The 19207-nt window shown below is 42.2% G+C and overlaps 1 protein-coding gene across 1 annotated transcript in view; it reads right to left on the bottom strand.

Moving 5' to 3' along the window:
- The window catches only part of FLT1 (fms related receptor tyrosine kinase 1), a 174610-nt gene that overhangs the window by 137420 nt on the left and 17983 nt on the right, over nt 1-19207 (bottom strand). The window contains exons 2-3 of the mRNA XM_032314380.1: nt 10723-10819; nt 10144-10370 (exon numbers count right to left, since the gene is read on the bottom strand). Of these exons, the coding sequence (XP_032170271.1) occupies nt 10144-10370; nt 10723-10819 (324 nt within the window). The remainder of the gene's footprint in view (nt 1-10143; nt 10371-10722; nt 10820-19207) is intronic.

Below are 19207 nucleotides of genomic sequence, written 5' to 3'. Positions count from 1 at the left end.
GCACCGTGTTATGTCTATCATGTCATTTAATCTCTTGACAACCCTAAGAAGTAGTCCTCTTCTCATTTTGTAGGGGACGAAGCAAAGGCTCTGAAGCTTAGATTGTTTCAACAACAGCAGGAGCCATCCCAGCAACACACAGCACACGCCCTAGGTCAAGCCCTGGGACTAAATGTTTCACAGGTACGAACTCCTGACTGTTAGAAATGGCAAAGGGCAAGAACTTCGTTGCCGTCTCTACCATGTATTAGTTCCAGGACTCCTTAGGTGAGCAAGTTGCCTAAACTTTCTGTGACATGGAGATAAAACAAGCACCATTCAGAGCACTATGGAGGAAAAGAAAACCATTACCCGGTGCAAAGAGCTCCCCGTGGTGTCCAGCAGAGTGAGACCTCAGCGTTAACCACTACTCTTACTAAGAAATTGGTGCAAAGTCAAAGACCTAACATCTGTCAGAACAGGGATTTAAACCTAATCTGAACTAGATCATGTGGCTTCGACTACAGCTCACTGGTTGACATCTGATGAGGGAAGGCAGGGTGTTTATGGTTTTAGTAAGTCACCATTTTGAGAAGCCCCATCTGTGAGCCAAGACGATGCCAAGATAACCCAGCAAAATGCATCAGATGACAAAGCAATGAATATTTTAAATAGTAAATGAAAATGTAAGAATGTCAGAACCATAGAGATCAAAACAGACCTCTGGGTCTCCAGACAAAGGAGGCATTTTGTTACCATGGTTAAAGAAAGTTACATAATGTCAGAAATTTAAAGCCTCTTCAGCTTAAGGGGATTTCTCCTGAAAAAGTCCCTTGCTCATTCTTCTTAAAAGATCACTTAGAGGAGATTTTTAAGTCTTTAAAGCCATTAAGTTTTGATGGCCTGTTCTTCACACTTTTTGACTGTAGAAGGACAATGAGAGGGTATGGTCGGTTTTATTGCCTTTGGACTCTACTGCCATCTGGAGATTTCATTGATTGTACCTCAGTCTTTAACTTCTCAAAGTCTTAGGTTGTGTCCAAATGGCTCATTCAAGACTATGTTCATTCTGATTATTTTTTAGTATTTCTGTAGTTGTACTCAATGCCTTGTGATACACACTTGTACAGCAAAGCTTAGCCAGCTGGCGTGCCAAAATTTTCTGGTAGGGAGATTAAGGAGTATCAAAAAATGCTCTCTTTCTGAGGGCAGGGCCGGAACGTTTGGCAGGTACCACCAAGGGCCAAAATTGAATTCCTAGCAACATGCTAGGTGAACACAAGTTCTGGGGTAGGGACCAAGAAGAGAAGGTACAACACCCCTGATTGTCAATGAATCTGCCAAGAGGAGTGGCTTCTATCCCAATCACACGTACATGTTCTCTACGGCCAAAGACTCTTGCTATCTAATGACAAAATGTTTCTAGAAACGAACTATGAAACGGCAGGGCTTGAAGATCCTGAGAAGGTGTTCTATCATATTTTCACAGAGCTGGAAAGGAGAATGGATAAGAGTTAAATTACTCTTCTCTAAACTCTCACCATGTGGTCCTCATCAGCTGTCCCCAGTGACAGACAGAATGGATAATCTCCGTCATGCCTGCGCCCTAGAGGGAGTACAGAGCTGAAAGGCAGAGGGGTCTGTTTCCCAAGGAAAAACCTGCCATTCCAATCAACAGTGTCATCAGTGTATATTTTAAACCCTAGAAATATTTCTTTCTCCTTTTATACAACTTCATCAAATGAGAAAAAAGGAAGGGAAAAAAACAAAAAGACAAAAAACACCATCCCAGCAAAACCTGGCCTCACACTAAGTTTCTGATGAAGCTGCATGCCAGAGTGTTCCTAGGAATTCTTTATAGAAGATCATCTGTAGTACAATTCTGGAAATGCATACCAGCCTCAGACTGCTGCGGTTTGAGGAAGCCCACCTGTGTTTCCAAAGACCGAGAGTCCAAACTCTGTTCACCTCAATGTGTTCCTCTGTCTCCTGAGCAAATATATCAGGCAACGATGTAAAAAGAATAAGAAACACAATCTAACAGCTGACCTGGCTTCATTCTTTGCTTCTTGGTTTTGCAAGGTGACTTGGAAGTTTTCTTCACAACAACTTTGGGCTGAAGAGACTACTGAGGCAGGAATCTTAGACTGCCCCCAGACCAAAACTCTGGAAAGCCATTCTTACTGAAAGATCCCATGTTAGAATAAATGCAAGTTTCAGAAAATAAGGGGCAGGAGCCACAAGATAGGGATAGAGATGAAGTGAGTAACGGAGGTGTGGGGAGAAGCTCTTCAGAGGGGCCGAGGGAGGGGAGAATGGCTACAGGTTGAAAACTGACACTTAAACCTGGAGATGACTCTAGACATTAATCCAGCAATCACAGATAATGTCATAGATTTGCCAAGAAATCCAGACCTAAAGAATTCATCCAACTAGTGTAGCTAAGAGTTTTGGTTTTGAATGTTTTCTTCCTGCAAGACGTAAACTGTTTAAGCATCTTTTTCCCTTGGAGGAGAATTTTGATGAATAGAAACAATATTTTCTCCTTCAAGTTTCACGGAAATATGATGGTGGTTGCACTGAAATGTTTTTGGAAGCGCAGGAAGTTCGTTCAGCCTTGCGAGGCCCTCCCCGCCCATCACGGATCTGCCCTGCATAGGGCGGTGCGTCTGGCTGATGCAATCCGAAGCATGAAGACACCCCCTTTCAGGTTGGCCGGAGGGCTGACATCCTCTCTGCACGCTCCCCTACAAATACTGTCATCACTACTGTGGAAGAGATGGAAACCACGAGGCTCTAAGTACATGGGCAGGTCGCTACTCTTTCCACTGATGTCCCTGATTGTGACAATGGCTGTGCTGTCTGCCCTACCAGGATGGCAAATGAGGCAACAAACACCGACCGCTCAGATGTCACCCAGCTAAGCAGTGTCCACCGAGCATGTCACGCGGGCCCCACTGGGTGTGAGAATGGGGAAGGGGCCCGATGGAGGGCAGTGTTGGGACGCAGGCTTCACAGAACCCATAGAACTGCAGGCTTCACAGGGCACCCTCAGTAAGAGGGTCGGAGGAGTCCCTGTTATTCCTTGGAAAGACCCAGTTTTGAGCAACAGTTATTCCCTAAAGAAGATAAACCTGTGGGACGCCTGGGTGGCTCAGTTGGTTGGACGACTGCCTTCGGCTCAGGTCATGATCCCGGAATCCCGGGATGGAGTCCCGGGATCGAGTCCCGCATAGGGCTCCCAGCTCCACAGGGAGTCTGCTTCTCTCTCTGACCTTCTCCTTGCTCATGTTCTCTCTCAGTGTCTCTCTCTCAAATGAATAAATAAAAATCTTTAAAAAAAAAAAAAAAAAGAAGATAAACCTGTTCTCACAAATCTATTTGGGGTCATGGTCATAGACCATAGGGACTCCCAAAATCGTAAGATCCCCCAACTTCGCTCTTTGTGCTGGCACAGAATAAGCAACAGGGCCTGGTACCTAGTAGGTGTGCAAGCCCCCTCTGCAGATGGATCCCACCTGCTCATGGCACCTCCAGGGTCAGAGCTGTTGGTGGGAAACACCATTTCAGGGCTGTGGTGTGCAGAACACACAGCCGTGGTACAGAGCCAACAACAGGAGGACAGGGCTTACCCCACTACTGAGTTCTCTGCAGACCTCTGTTTTAGAAGTGGTGTGCCCAAAACACCATAGTGCGGGGCACCTGGGTGGCTCAGTCAGTTAAGCGTGTGCCTTCGGCTCAGGTCATAATCTCAGGATCCTGGGATAGAGCCCCATATCGATCCCTTGTTCCATGGGGAGCCTGCCTCTCTCTCTCCCTCTGCCAGCTGTTTCCCCTGCTTATGCTCTCTCTCTCTCTCTCTCTCTGTCAAATAAATAAATAAATAAATAATTTTAAAAAAACAACAACAACCATAGTGCTTCTATAACTGGTGCTCTTTTCCTTTTTTTTTTTTTTTTAAAGAATTTATTTATTTATTTGACAGACAGAGATCACAAGCAGGCAGAGAAAGAGGAGGAAGCAGGCTCCCTGCTGAGCAGAGAGCCTGATGCGGGACTCAATCCCAGGACCCTGGGATCATGACCTGAGCCGAAGGCAGAGGCTTAACCCACTGAGCCACCCAGGCGCCCCTGGTGCTCTTTTCCTAAATAAAAAGTACAGATAGGACCTACCTTGTCTAAACCAGGTTAACACTTTCATACATTTACCTGTTTAAACTTTGATCAGTTTGAAATTTTAAACATATTTATTCTGAGTTCCACAATAAGACACACATTTCACATCAGACCCTCTGAACTTCTGTTTCCACCTTACATACACGCGCGCATACACAGACACGCTTATGTCTTTTACCTGTATGTGGGTATGTGTGTGTGCATAAATCTTTAAAAAAAAAAAATGCTTCCTCAAACAATACTTACCCTTACCTATTGTGATATACTTGGATATTTTCCATTCTATTCTGCTCTTCCTTTTTTAACGCTGACTACAATCCATCAATTTGATTCCACAGACCATTATCTTGTTGGGATGTACATTTTTTTTTTAAGATTTTACTTATTTATTTGACAGAGAGAGATCACAAGTAGGCAGAGAGGCAGGCAGAGAGAGAGAAGGAAGGAGGCTCCCCACTGAGCAGAGAGAACCCAATGTGGAGCTCAGTCCCAGGACCCTGGGATCATGACCTGAGCCGAAGGCAGAGGCTTTAGCCCACTGAGCCACTCAGGCGCCCCGGGATGTACATTTTTTAAAGCCCCAGTCAACTTGGTACACAGAGAGAGCTATATCTCTCTCCCATGTTGCATGAGCTAGAACACAGCAGTGGAACCGTGTGTATGGAGATGGCCCCAACTGGGCTCTGTTCCCCACAAGTGACAACGCAAAGTTCTCTGGGATGGGGATTTGTGGCTCTAAGGTCCATCGCTCAGAAAAACACTCTGCCACAGCTTAACCTATCATTCCTCAAAAAGAAAAAAAAAAAAAGAAAAAAGATACTGAATCTGAAATTTAAAAAAATTTTAATAACTAATATATATTCTAAAAAATTAAAATAACAATTAGTTTAATAGTTTGAAGGCCCCGGTAGCTGGAACTTGAGCGGAATGGGAATAGCTAAGGATCGGACCTAGATCCCCGACCTGGCTTGTCATTTTCTTAGTTCTGTCTTCTGAAGGTCACAGAGGCTGTTCTCTTGTATATAAAATGGAAGAAATAATACCAACATAGTTCATCTCAGAGATCATTATGTAAAAGCGCTTTAGGAAAATCTGTACAAGTGAGAACACAGGACCCTTCTCAGAAGGTCTGTGTCTCCACCACCCAGCCAGGGAGAGCTTTCTCTCATTTACATGAAGGCATGATGATTGTTTTCTCCCAGGATACCTGGAAAACACTTTTTAAAGAAACCTCTATGCCCAACATGGGGCTTGATTGAACTCATGACCCCACCATCAAGAGTCCCTCTACCGACTGAGCCAGGCGGGCACCCCGCCTTTCCCAGAATATCTGAGTCGACAGAACCTCTACTACCTTTCCGTGATGTACCTAGTGGGTCTGATAGTTTGGGGGTTTTTTGTTTGTTTTTTTACCTAAAATGAAGCTGCTATGCACATCTTACCAGTTTGACACAAATGAGAGAACCAGTGGAGGAACATCTGTCAGGAAAATGCCGCAACCCCTTTTCTTTCATAGACTCAGAGAGAAAAACAATCAGGCAAAGAAAAGCAGAAAAAAAGAGAAGTTTCTCTTAGGGGAAGAAGTAGAGGATACTCACCCAATAATCACACACACACACACACACACACACACACACACACACACACACACACACACACAATTTCTTTCCCTTTTTCAATTATTATTTTTTAAGAGAAGACATTCTACTTTAAAGAGCCCTGAAAGGCTTGGTTGTGGAGGGAGGAGGAATTCAGGCTGACGTCACCGTGTGGGGAGCTCCGCATGCTAAGTTCAAGGTCTTCCTAACTAAACCGGAGACGCTGACGAGATAGCACAGACTTCGGAGATGCCGTTAAAAACACTTCTGCTCAACTTTCTAACTTTATGGCCACAACTCATATATTACAAAACTAATTTCAAAGAAATCCTCCAACTTTTAGGAAAGGCTGAGCTGCCGCCAATTTCTCATGTATACCAGAGGGTCAGAAAAGCCACGCAAAAGCATTTCGTTCTCTCCGAAGGGGATAAACACCACCTAAGGAGGCCTTACGTTACTATTCATCTAGAAATCTGTTTTGCAATTAGCAAAGCATGGAGGAGTGCTTTACAATCTGTTTTTCTTTATGACCCAGAATTCTGCAGCTGTAGTTATGGGGAGATTCCATTCATTTTGCTAAGCAATTTTCTAGAACGTATACAGTATTTTTTCAGGTACTGCCATTTATCTAGAACAAGCCAAGGGTATACCAAAAGAGGGGGATGACTGTCTTCCCATAAGTGTAATTCAGGGACACAGAGCTCTACTTGGCTATGGGTACAAGCCGCCCAAGCACCCGTCCAGAATTCCGAGGGTCTCTGACTCCTCTTCCTCACCCACCGTGACGCAACCGTTCACCACAGCCAACTGAATCCCTCCACCCCTTTTCAATTCCCCTTCTCTCCTTCCCCACAGCTCTCAGAGTGACCTCGGACCACAACTCCCTGGCATCAATGCCCACAACAGCCCCATCCCTGGTCTTCCCACCTCTGCCTTCCCCTCTCTGGATCTCCTTGTGCCACTGAGACTCTCAAAGGAAAAATCTGACTACCTTACTCTGCGGTTAATAGTTTTGCTGTCGCTCCCCCTTATAGCTTCAACGTGAAATGGATCTTAGGTTCCTCACTTGTAAAATGAAGAGAGACATGCTTTCCGGGGTTGTTGTGGGAATTAAATGGCATAATGTAAACAAAACCATTTGTTGAAACGAAACTTCTTACAAATGTAAGACGTTATTACATTAAAGGAAATGGTAATTTACCAGAAAATTCAGCAATTAAAGTGGTTAAACATAATTACTTGAATAATTAAATTGATGTAATGTATTATGTCAGAGGCTTGGTGGACTTTATAAAAGCTGTAATGCCAAAGCAGTGAGGTTGATTTCTCTGTACATCACATATCAGATGCTATGTCCGAATCACTGCTCAGGTGGGAAATGTGCCCATTACCCAGCAGGCTGTCAACAATGTCTAGATGATAGTTTGGTTATAATTCACGTGCTAGCTCTACACAGACAAAGCTATACAGCCCTGATTCTTTTTCTTGGAGCCCCATCAGACTACAAATCTAGGTCTTTTTCAAAAGATTAATCTAACACTATTTCTCCACTTCATGGAAAGCAAAGTGAAAAGCCAATACATCCACAGATGTTTATCAGGGCAGAAACTCTCCAAACAGAACAATGAGCTCTGAAGTAAATATTCAACAGTAATAAATAAGTGATAACCAGTTAGCACCTAGTGAGTAATAGCAGCTGTGTATCAGGACCTGGTCGGAGTTTTATTAACACTAGAGACAATTGTGAGTCATGGGGGACAAGTTTTGTGCTCCTGAATGAAATTAAACTTGCAATGTAGTAAGTATTCAATTAAAATGGAAGCATAAGACCAACTTTTTTGGGGTGCCTGGGTGGCTCTGTCGGCTAAGGATCTGCCTTCAGCCCAGGTCATGATCCCAAGGTCCTGGTATTGAGTCCCAGATCCGGCTTCCTGCTCAGTGGGGAGCCTGCTTCTCTCTCTCTGTCTCTGCCTCTCTCTCTGTCTCTCATGAATTTTTTTTTTAAAGACCAATTTTTTTTTAAAGGAATTGATACAATAATGAAAACATGAAATTCATAAAATGTTAGGCTATTTGAAAAAGTTACCGTTGCTTATAAATTATATCACAGCTCCCTTGGACTTCAGGAGAGTGTGTTTTGAGATCAACAGCACTATCGGGAGAGACCACAAAACCAGTATTACTACTCAGGGCCCAGTTCAACAAGCATGTAGAAGGTAAAAGTGAAGATAGCTGAACATTGTTTTTTAGGAAAAAAAGATAAAAGAGATTTTTTTGTTTGTCTGTTTTTTACTCATTTAAGTATTTGATTTGAAAGTCAGACTCTGATAAACCCACAGGAGACAGTTTTATGAGACTTTTAGTATGAATGAATTTTCCCTCTTTCCCCTTGAGAGCTGGGAATAAAAGTGTTTTCTTTCCTCTGCTAGTGCCAGAAAGAATATAACATACTATGTGGAACTAGAAAAAGAGAACAGATGGCTGAGTTTTTTATTTGTTTCACCACTATCAAACTTGGTGTCTGCTTTCTCCCCGAGCTGCAGAAGTAGCTGTCTGGAGGTCTGTCCGGCTCTGCACCTTTTGCACCCTACCCATTTCCTGCCTACCACCCTCGCTTCTCTCCTATGGACGTGGGCTGACTTCCCCAAGCCAAGATCCCAGGCCGACCTCCTCCTCGGACTTTCAAGCACATTGGCTATGTTCCTGTGATGGAGCACTGCTAGTAAGTTGTAACTGACCCCCATCCCCGACCCTGGAGAAGTGCAAAATGTAAAAACGGGAGTTTGGAAGAAAAGGAAAAAGTGGCTTGGTTTCGATCAGGCTGATAAAAGCTAAAAAGAGGTTTCTGACAGCACCCTAAGCTGTTCCACTGTCTCCTAAAACAGGAGCTCTGAATCTGGATTTTTTTTTTTTTTTAAGATTTTATTTATTTACTTGACAGAGAGAGATCACAAGCAGGCAGAGAGGCAGGCAGAGAGAGAGGAAGGGAAGCAGGCTCCCTGCCGAGCAGACAGCCCAACGAGGGGCTCGATCCCAGGACCCTGGGATCATGACCTGAGCTGAAAGCAGAGGCTTTATTTAACCCACTGAGCCACCCAGGTGCCCCTAGATTTTTTTTTTTTTAAAGATTTTATTGAGTTATGACAGAGAGAGACAGTGAGAGAGGGAATATACACACGGGGAGCTGGAGAGGAGGAGGAAGGCTCCCAGGGAGCCTGATATGGGGCTCAATCCCAGGACCCTGGAATCATGACCTGAGCCAAAGGCAGATGCTTAATGACGGAGCCACCCAGGCACCCCTGAATTATGGGTTATTATACGTTACACTTGGGTGAAACACTGTCTAGTTGCCTTACTTCAAAAAATAAAGAAAGAATCCTGCCAAAACATAATTCTGTGGTTTTGCCTTCTATGGGAAGTCTCACTGGGAAATAGACCCACCATATTGTATATTTAGGCTACTGACACGGGTGGTGGCTTGTCCTGTTTTGGTTTTTCAATTTGATTTTGTGCCTGAGGTGCCTACTAACTTTGCTTTTTGTTGCCTAGAGCCTCAGGGGTTTTTTGGGTTGTTTTTTAAAAATCCCATTTAGTAAGTTTTGGAAATTGGCTGGAACTGATAAACAAGGAAGAACAAAATGACAGGCCATTTTCTTATTCTTTCTTGGGCATCCATTTCTACCGTCAATTGATATTTCCTTAAGGATTTTGCATTTCTTCCCTCTGAGTACCACTTCATATGTTCATTTTTTAAGGAGTGAAAAAGAGTACCATAAAAACGGTAATTGGAAAATGATTCGTTTTTGCCTTTTGCCCTTTCTACAATATAAGGTTACATGCCAGTTCTTATGTCATTATAATAGTTGCTTAATGAACATGAAATACAACAACATTATTGGAACCAACTCTGTAACATTCAAGGGATGTTAGCAGCATTACATATTTAAATCTGGTAGAAAAAGCAGTATTTTACAATTGTGACATTTAAGTGAATGCAGTTGTGCTGAAGGACAAAAAAAAATCTTATATTCTGTTTTGCTCTTCTAGATAATTAAGACATAGAACTAAAATCTTGTCATTCATTTATTCATCCAGCTATGCTACATGCCAGCCACTGTTCTAGGAGCTATGGATACATCTGTGAGCAAAACAGACAAGAGACAAGAGTCTCTCCCTGCAGGGAACACACAATTGACCCTGTGTCCTTGAAAATCATGGTTGAAATTGACCCTGAAGAAATGCATTAAAAATGCATTCCACCAATTTCCAGGGCAGAAGATCTTTCTTGGCCCATTTCCTTCATCACTAGGAATGCCCACTTTCCAGGGGCACGGGGCGATTTTACCCACTGCAAAGGGTAATAAACAGAATGTAGAAAATGGAAACCCTACCATTAATAAATATGTAGATCCTAGATTCTGTTTTCCTCTTCTTTGAAGCAGGTATGGATAGATATTTGCAGCTGTAGAAGCCAGTGTGGTTTGCCTGAGCCGCATTCAAGGTCAGAGTACTGCAGAACTGTTTGCCATTCCTTCCACAGGCGGATTTAGCTATGCTCAGCCTTTTGCTTTCCTTTCTCAGTGTTTCAGGCAAAGACCATGAATGGGCGGCTTCCCCTCTGCAATCACAGATAAGAAAACAAAACACAGTTAGGGCTGGGGCCAGGTCCTAAGCATCCATATCATTAGGAAGCACTACTCTGAGGGTCTTGAAATATTAGAAAGCTTTTAAACAACTTGGAAGAAAAATGCAAAGATGTTCATTCAGGCCATTGCTTCCCTGTTTCCCCTCCAATGAGTGAGTCTCTCCTGGTGAAGCTGGATACATGGGGCTTGCACTTTGCATAGTACAAGAGACCACTTCTGTCCCCACCTTTGTTCTCTGAAAGGCAACCCCTTCTACTCTGCCAGGGAATGATTTGGCCTTAGAAAAGGCAACCAGGTTATTCCCAAACCAACACCGTCACTTACCTACATCTGAGAAGCAGTGTCTGGCCTGCTTGCACGACGTGCTGGGTGCCTTTTAAACTCAGTTCAGGACCTTTTAATTTTGAACCTGAACTATATCCTGGAAAACAAATTTTGGAAATGTATTATTTGCAAATTGTCTTCTCATGGTTTCTTAAAGTCGTCTCTTCCCGTGAAGGCAAATTTAAGCTTTAACTTACTTACATTTGCAGAAAGGTACATGTAATATTAACTTGTCTTAATTCACTAATGTTTTCTAGTCCAAGCCTTGTTCACAAATATATATCCCAGTTTACCAAATCATTTAAATAATACCCAAAAACCCAGTGATCCAGAACATTAATAGATTCAAACAGATTCCTAAATGCAGCCATGTTGAGAATATAAAGTGACATTAAAAACTCTCAGGATTAAATGTCTAATTAAATTTAATGTCATTCATAACTGAACTTCTACCATGGTTGGTCATCTGGTCCTACAGGCCTCACTGATCTTCCTTTCCAAATACAAACAAAGTATAGAAGCTTTCTGGGTTCTAGACATAGCTCAATGATTAGTAAGGCCATGATATTTTGGGCGAGTCATTTCTCTTTCTGAACCAGTTTCCTCTTTCAGAAAACCAATTACAGACCAACAATCAGTTTTAGAAGTCTTTTGGTTTGTCTTACATAATCTCCAAGTTCCCTCTATCATGGAAAGAGAAAAAGGGAACTATTCACCCCTACGTGACATTTGACAAGCATACTTCATGGGGAATGTTGTGAGATAATGAGATAAGCCAAGGGAAGGTGCCTGGAAATCTACACATGTCTATACAACACGATAATAATATCCACCCTAGGGACTCTGTGTGACACCAGCAGAGCCAAGTCTCTCTCTCCAGAGCTCGGTTTTCTTATCTGGAAAATGAGAGATGGGGTTAGATGACCTTAGATCCCTGACTTCTTTTCTGACATTTCCAGTCCCGTGATCTTGGAGCCACGGATGCTATGGAGGGTGATCCTCTCCTGAAGCGGCCTTGGGCATGAACGCATCATAATAAATATTAATAAGGATCTCTCCTGCCTCTTCCTCCCTCCACCCCCTCCTCCTACGGAGGCAGCTGCACATGCCTGGCAAAAGCAGATCAGGGGCCCAGGATTAGCAAAGACAAGCATGAGGGAATGGATATTCTTAGAAGAAAAGTTAAGCCAATCCTGGAGCCATTCTTTGGGAATACTTTTTTACTTAAAAAATAGGTACATGCAGTAGAATTCATGACAGAAGACCAAGCTGAATCCTCTAGGCTTTGATGTCAGATCACAGATCTGTGAGATGAGATACACATGTCAAATTCCACGGTTAAGTCTAGCAGTGCTCTCTAGTGTTACTTGTGGGTCCTAGTATCACAAGGAAAATTAGACTCTGTTTTAAAAATATGCATTTGAAGTTTAATTTCTCCATTTACTAGCTCATTGGCCTTGGCCTGCTGTCATTGTTGCTTCTTAGTATCTTCAGGCATAAAACCGGAAAACCCATGATCTACCTTGCAGACGTGGTGTGTGGATTCAGAGCTCGGTCCTCTAAGTGAAGGTGCTGCCCTGGTGTGGGGGAGATGCCCAGTCACTGCCATCTAGCAGAACTGCTTCCCCCACTTCCTGCCAGAGAATATTTTGCTGAGATGTAATTGCGAAGATATTACATTAATTTAATGGGTATGGACACTTCATTTCTGATGTTGTTGGTGGATACAAATTAACATAAAAATAACTTTTATACACAATAGGTCCTGGTATCAAATGACTGCTAGGGAAAAAAAAATGACTTGATATTAACTAATTTAAATTAAAATCACTGTTTCATATAGATCTAATTGGTCCATCAAACTACCCCAGAGAACAAGTCAACCCATTCAGGGACTCAGCAAAGCATTTTGTACTTTATTCATCTTTATGAGTTTCCTGAGGCAACAGAGAGCTCAACCTTAGTGATCCACAGGAACACTAAGATTTTCTAAAGCCACAGCCAGGAACTGATAACACCTATCCTGAAAAAATTTCCAGGCCAGAATAGTTTCTGCCCTTCTTTATGGCATGGAATTCTGGAGATTTCATTGAGTAGTTGTTCATGTGCTGGAAAAAATCCAGCAAAGTTGCCTGTGGAAAATTCTGGCATGACTTAGAGAGGTCTCTATGGTTTATGTGGAGATGGTGTGCTTTCTCACCCAGGAGAAGCCAGGGGAAAGCAGCCTCCCTTTTCATGACAGGAGGTGAATCCCAGTGCCTGCCAGTTCATTTCCAAATCATATGAATCTTTATCAGCACCCTAGAAAACCGATACTCCTGACCCTTATCAGAAAGAAGCTTTGACCTCAAAGACCCAAATCACAGCCATCCACACGCTCCTCTCTGCAGTCCCCTTTCCATCCTTCCACCCAAAGAAAGCAACAAAACGGACTGGTTGGTTAAATAAGACACAGAAAACACTGGAGTTACTGGAAAGTTTAGGAGGAAAATGCTAAGAAAAATGTTTTGCTATATAGTCTCCACTGACATCAATGAAATTTGCACTCAGAATGAGGCAGCTAGGTTAAAGAAGTTGATCAGACAAAGGAAAGGAAAAGTAGAAGGAAACTATTTCCAAGTAACTGGACACTGTGAGTATACCATCATTCTTCAATTAATAGGAAACTAGAATCTCATAAAAATTAATGGAGGTGCCAAGACTACAGTTTAACAGGAAAACTCATAGGGAAAAAGGAAAGTGAAATATTTATTCCTCAAATGCTCTGAAGTCACCTTAGGTCTTAAAACATTTCTTTAAAGCAATTGACTGTCCATACCCTTACTTGAGTAATGAAGACCTGACTAACATTTTTTGAGTATCTACTGTAGGTCAGTATTTCCTCCATTTCGGTAGTGATCTACGCAAAAATGTAAAATGTAAACAAGTACATATCCATAGCCACATGAAAACCAGTTTGCTCTCTGCAGCAAGTAGCTCCGAGTCACACTGCCCAATTAGAAACAAATCCCCAGGTTACTTATTTCCAAGGGTAGAGTGCTAGAACTGAACAGGAGTTCTCCCCCTGTGATGCTCAGATGGGGATCGGAACTTTCTACTGTTTGCCATGGTGGCCTAAAAGTCTGGTTGAACCAAATAATTGTCCCTCGGTGATTAGGTGGTCTGTGAACCACTGTTTCCATCAAAGTCCACTACAATATAGAGCAGTGTCCCCTCGTCTGCAGGGACACATTCCAAGACGCCAAGTGGATGCCCGAAACCACAACAGTACCAAACACTCCAGGCACTGTGTTTTTTCCCACATATACACACCTGTGATACAGTTTAATTTATAAAGTTGGCATAGTAAGAGATTAACAATGATAAGTCATAATAAACTAGACCAATTATAACCACATACTGCAATAAAAGTTATGTGAAGGCTTCTCTCTTTCTCAAAATATCTTCTCGTACTGCACTCTCCTTCTCCGATGAGGATGGGAGATGATAAAAGGCGTACGTGATGACACAAAGGGAAGGGGGCCGATGTGGGCGCGGTGCGGCTATTAATGACCTTCTGACCTCATGTCTGAAGGAGGATCACAGCTTCTGGGCCACAGCTGACTTCAGGTGACTGAAACTGTGGAAAGCAAAACCACACGGGGGGTGGGAGGGATCGCTGCCGTTAAGACAGGCAAAGAGATGTCCTACTATCAGGAGAATTATTATTTAAAACAAAACAAAAAACCATACAGACCATGGAAGTGGGTTTTACCACATGCTTCTTAGAATAATTAGAATCAGCTATCAAGCACTGCAGTGCAATAGCCCTAAAAAAACGGACTGTGTGCAGGGACGTAGGTGAACCTCGAAACGGGTATTATTCTTGTCTGAATATTTTCTTCACTGTCATTCTGTTCTGTATTGTCTGGCAGGTTGAGAGAGAATAGAACATTATGACTCTGACGAAAAGTCCTTCCTTCCCCACACGCCGAACCTCTACTGGAATGCCCTCACCAAGATGGTTCCAAAACACGGCTTTCCGTTCTACCTTCATTTCGTCCCGCAGAACAGAGTGCTTTCTTGGACTTTGGGGGGAAGAGTGAGTACAGTTCCAAGTAAAGTACGGCTTTATTTTGCAATCAAACCCAGCCAAACCCAGATGAGCCAGGCTCTTTCTTCAGAGCCACCCCTGCTGGATCCTGACAGAGCAAACTTGCCCTAGGTCGCTGGGAACAAGGCAGCCTGGCCTATCACTTTTAAGACTGAAAGAAGATGCTTCTGCAGAGTTGGGCTAAAAGCATCATGAGAAAACTGATGTTTATTGACCTAAGCAAAAACAGTTGGATATAACTTCAAGACAAACCTCTTAGCCCCTCTTCCTTCCAGATGCCACCCCTCCTGTCACCTCTACTATATCGAACTCCAAGGGTTATTCTCTGTAAGAAAGGGCCTTAGCTAAAGATAAATCATGAAATGTCCACGTTTTTCCCTTTTTGATTTAGAGTCAGTCGTCTCCCCGGTTCAGCTACTAGCTTTGCTGTGGCCATGGGTACACACTTAAACCTCAGATTCTCCACCTGCCAATGGGGGCACGGGGGACGGGGGATGGCCTCAGATTTTTAGAATTCTGTCCAGCCTAAAAATTCTATGATCCTGAGATTACAGTGTTTGATACCAATGTGCAAGTTAGAAGTCACATCAAAGAAATAATTACGACTAATAAAAAGACAAATAACCCAATTTAAAAAACAGACAAAGGATCTGAATAGACCTTTTTCCAAAGAAGATTTATAAATGGCCACCAATAAGCACATGAGCAGATGCTGGAAAAAATGCAGGAAAAATGCAAATCAAAACAACAGTAAGACAGCACTTCAAACTTCCTAGGTTCGATTAAATGAAAAAAGACAGACAATAACAAGTGTTGGTGAAGATGTGGGGACATTGGAGCGCTCACACGGTGTTGGTCACATTATAAAATGGTACCATCACTTTGAAAAACAGTATGGTGTTTATTCAAATGGTTAAACACTGGTTAAACATACAACCCAGCGATTCTACTCCTAGGTATCTAGGTATCTATCCAAGAGAACTAAAACCATATGTCCGCATAAAAACTGGTGCACAAATGTGTACCTACAGCAGTATTACTCTTAACAGCCAAAAAGTAGAAACAACCGTAATGTCTGTCAATGACAAACAGATAAACAAAATGTAGCCTATCCGGACAATGGAATATTACTTGGCAATACAAAGGAATGAAATACTTATACATCGTACTATTAGAAAACTCCTGAAGATGTGCTGGTGCACAGAGGACAGGCCTTTGAAGATGGAGGGAGAAGGCAGCTGTCTACATGCTAAGGAGAGAGGCCTCAGAAGAAACGAAACCTGCCAACACCTTAAATTTGGACTTGCAACTTCCAGACCGTGAGAAAATAAATTTCTCTTATTTAAGAACCCAAAGCAAAAACACTATGCTAAGTAAAAGCAGCCCATTACAAAAGGGCCACATACTGAATGATTCCATTTGTACGAAATGTCTAGTATAGGCAATTCACAGAAAGTCCATTAGTGGGAGCCAGGAGCTGGGGGTAGTGCGGGATGGGGAGAGACTAATAGCAGGTATGGGTTTCTTTCTGGGGTGGTTAAAGTGTTCTGAAATGAGATAGTGGTGACAGCTTCCCAGCTCTGAATACAGTTAAAAATCATCGAATTATGCAATTTAGAATGGTGAGTTTTGGGACACTTGGGTGGCTCAGTCAGTTAAGCATCAGCCTTTGGCTCGGGTCATGATCCCAGGGTCCTGGGATCAAGTCCTGTACTGGGCTCTCTGCTCAGCATGGAACCTGCTTCTCCTTCTCCCTCTGCCTACTTGTGCTGCCCCCCAATAAATACATAAAATCTTAAAAAAAAAAAATGGTGAGTCTTATGGTATATGAACTCCACCTCTATAAAACTGTTTTTTTTTTTTAATGATTAAGTAATCACAGCAATAAGCTGAAGACACAGAATATGGAACTATTTTTCACTTTGCTGCCACAAATGACCCCATCGGTATTAGATTTTATACTAGTTACTTTTCCAGCCTAAAGCTTTAGAAGACTGATTTTAGAGAAATCATTTTTCCTCCATGCTCAGTAACATCACTCTTCTATGTATTAGAACTTTCACAAACATATTGCAGAAAACTCATTGTTTCCCTAAATTACAACCTTCTATATTTAATTTGATGTTAATTTTAAGTCACTTCTAATGGCCTGTTTTGAATTTTAACTATTTAAATTGGAATTCTAACAAATTGAGTCACATAAAAATTGTGTTGTTAGAGCTCCCTGAAGAAACCTATTGGTGTTTCTTCCTATATTAAAATTGATTTCCGATTTATTTTTTTCATGCAACGCTTTGTATATTAGATTTATTTCAGGCGAGATGCATCTGTCTTTGATTTCTGCATACCATGTTTTCAATAGTACATAATCCTACATGATAAATGACCTCTTTATCTAAGTATAAAGTCCCAAGTATCATGTTTCCAAAATTTGATTTTAAGACCATGAGCCTTTACCAAGGTTGTGTGAGGTTAATTAAACATAATTCATAATAAAAAAAGATATTCTTTCCCCAAGACATAGGCTATTAAAAGCTCAAGTCTCACAGACTAAATTTTAGAGAATCTTTCTGGCTGGTGGAAAGGCTGGGAGAAAGGTTAAGCCTGCAACTGCAGGTGAACCAAATTTCTAGAAACTACCATAATTTTGGTTTGGGCTATTAATTTCTACAGTGCTTCTAGTGCTTGGTAAAAAGCTAGATCTTGGTCTCAATCTCTGTGTTGTGCCTCTATTACAGTATTTATAAGTTAACACGAAGTGCAGATTGTAACTGAATGCACTATTAGAATGTCAGTCTTCTATGATGACCACATCACCAGCTAAGCTGACAGCACCCACTCTGATGAGGGGCACTCCACCATGCATGTTGCTCTCGTTTGTGGCATGATGGAGAAAGACCGAAGGGTTCATATTCTATCCACCAACAGACCACATCAAAGATAGGAAAGCCACGGGGATTTGCATGGCAGCCGCAGAACTTGAACCCCATGATTAGGCATGATATTCTTTTTCAAAAAAAAAAAATGTTTCCCGCAAAACAATTAGCATTGAGTCCAGGAAAACCCTAAAGAAAAAAGGCTGTTAACCTAAATACATAGACACACCTATCTATTTGGATTTCTGTCTGTGAAGACATCAACAAGTTTGTTTGAAGGGTGAGGGGAAGCAGGTAGAGTAGGGAAAGAGATTTGTAGGGAGGTGTTTGAATTTTCTCCATTATTTTAGGCATAGGGAAAGCTCTTTTTGGCTGGGATTTGGAAATTGACACGTACTTGGCAGTAGCAAGCTAGAAGTCACTGGCTTTTTGCTTTAGAGTTTTTGCCAAAGTAATCCCCAAGTGAAATATCGAGCATCTGATCTCCACGCTTTACTAGAAAATTTAAAATAGTCATTTACATAGAATTTGTGTCTTGAATTCAAGGGTCAAAAAACAAGAAATCATTAGATGTTTAATTTCAGCAGTTAGTGTTAACATCACCCTAGAGATATGTTCACTTGAATAATTCTGCTATAGTGCATGTTAGAGCTGTCTTACAATTTGTATTTAACTGTCAGTCGACAAAATCCATAAACAGCTTTGCAGTGCAAGGCACAGAGGACATCACACTATCTGCAAGTGACATGGCCGATGTCTAAAATCGTCAGAACTTGGGCAGTCTGCACCCTATCCATGAATTATTGGCGTTGTTCATTTTTCCTTTAGAAGTTACTTAAAAGAGAAAATTCTGTGTGGTTTAAGATGTTTACCAAGAAAGAAGTACTCTAATAACCTCGACGTTCTTACTATCAGTGTTTATAAGGGCGCGTCTCCAGTGTACCTCTCTGAGTTCTTTCCTTGACGCTGGATTCTCTCAGGGGTCATGGTGTAACAGGGCATCTTCATTTATCATCAGGCTTGTCACCGGGCTACCATCAGGAGCCTACCCTCCCAATGACCTATACCCGTGCACAGCTCCTTTTCATGTGACATCAGAGTTAATTAAGGTCGGTCAGTGAGAAATCTCCTGCTGACCAAGGAGGTACCTCCGCCCCCCGCCCAAAAATGTTCTACTCCCACGCTGCTGTTCTTTTATTGAACGAGTTCAAAAACCACCTCCACAGAGCAGTCTAACAACATGTCATTTCAATTTACCATACAATGTCATGAAAGTTATCTGAGCTGCCTGGAGCAAGGGTCAAGATCTGGTTGACAGGGCACAAGACACGGCTCGGAAAGTATGTACTGGAGAAGTCTGGTAGACCATCCTCTGCTGATGTGAAGGGAGAGGAACACCCTAAAAACGCATAAAGATTTCGTCTGTTAGGTGGTGCTTCTCTATCAGTAGCAGGAAATGCATTACATTTGGAGCAGATCACCACCTGCCTCTGTTCTACCCAGTGATACTGTTCCA

This window comes from Mustela erminea, chromosome 15, assembly GCF_009829155.1.
Source record: "Mustela erminea isolate mMusErm1 chromosome 15, mMusErm1.Pri, whole genome shotgun sequence".
NCBI lineage: Eukaryota > Metazoa > Chordata > Mammalia > Carnivora > Mustelidae > Mustela > Mustela erminea.
Note: the sequence above shows the minus strand (reverse complement) of the source record. Positions and strands in the feature narration are given on the sequence as shown.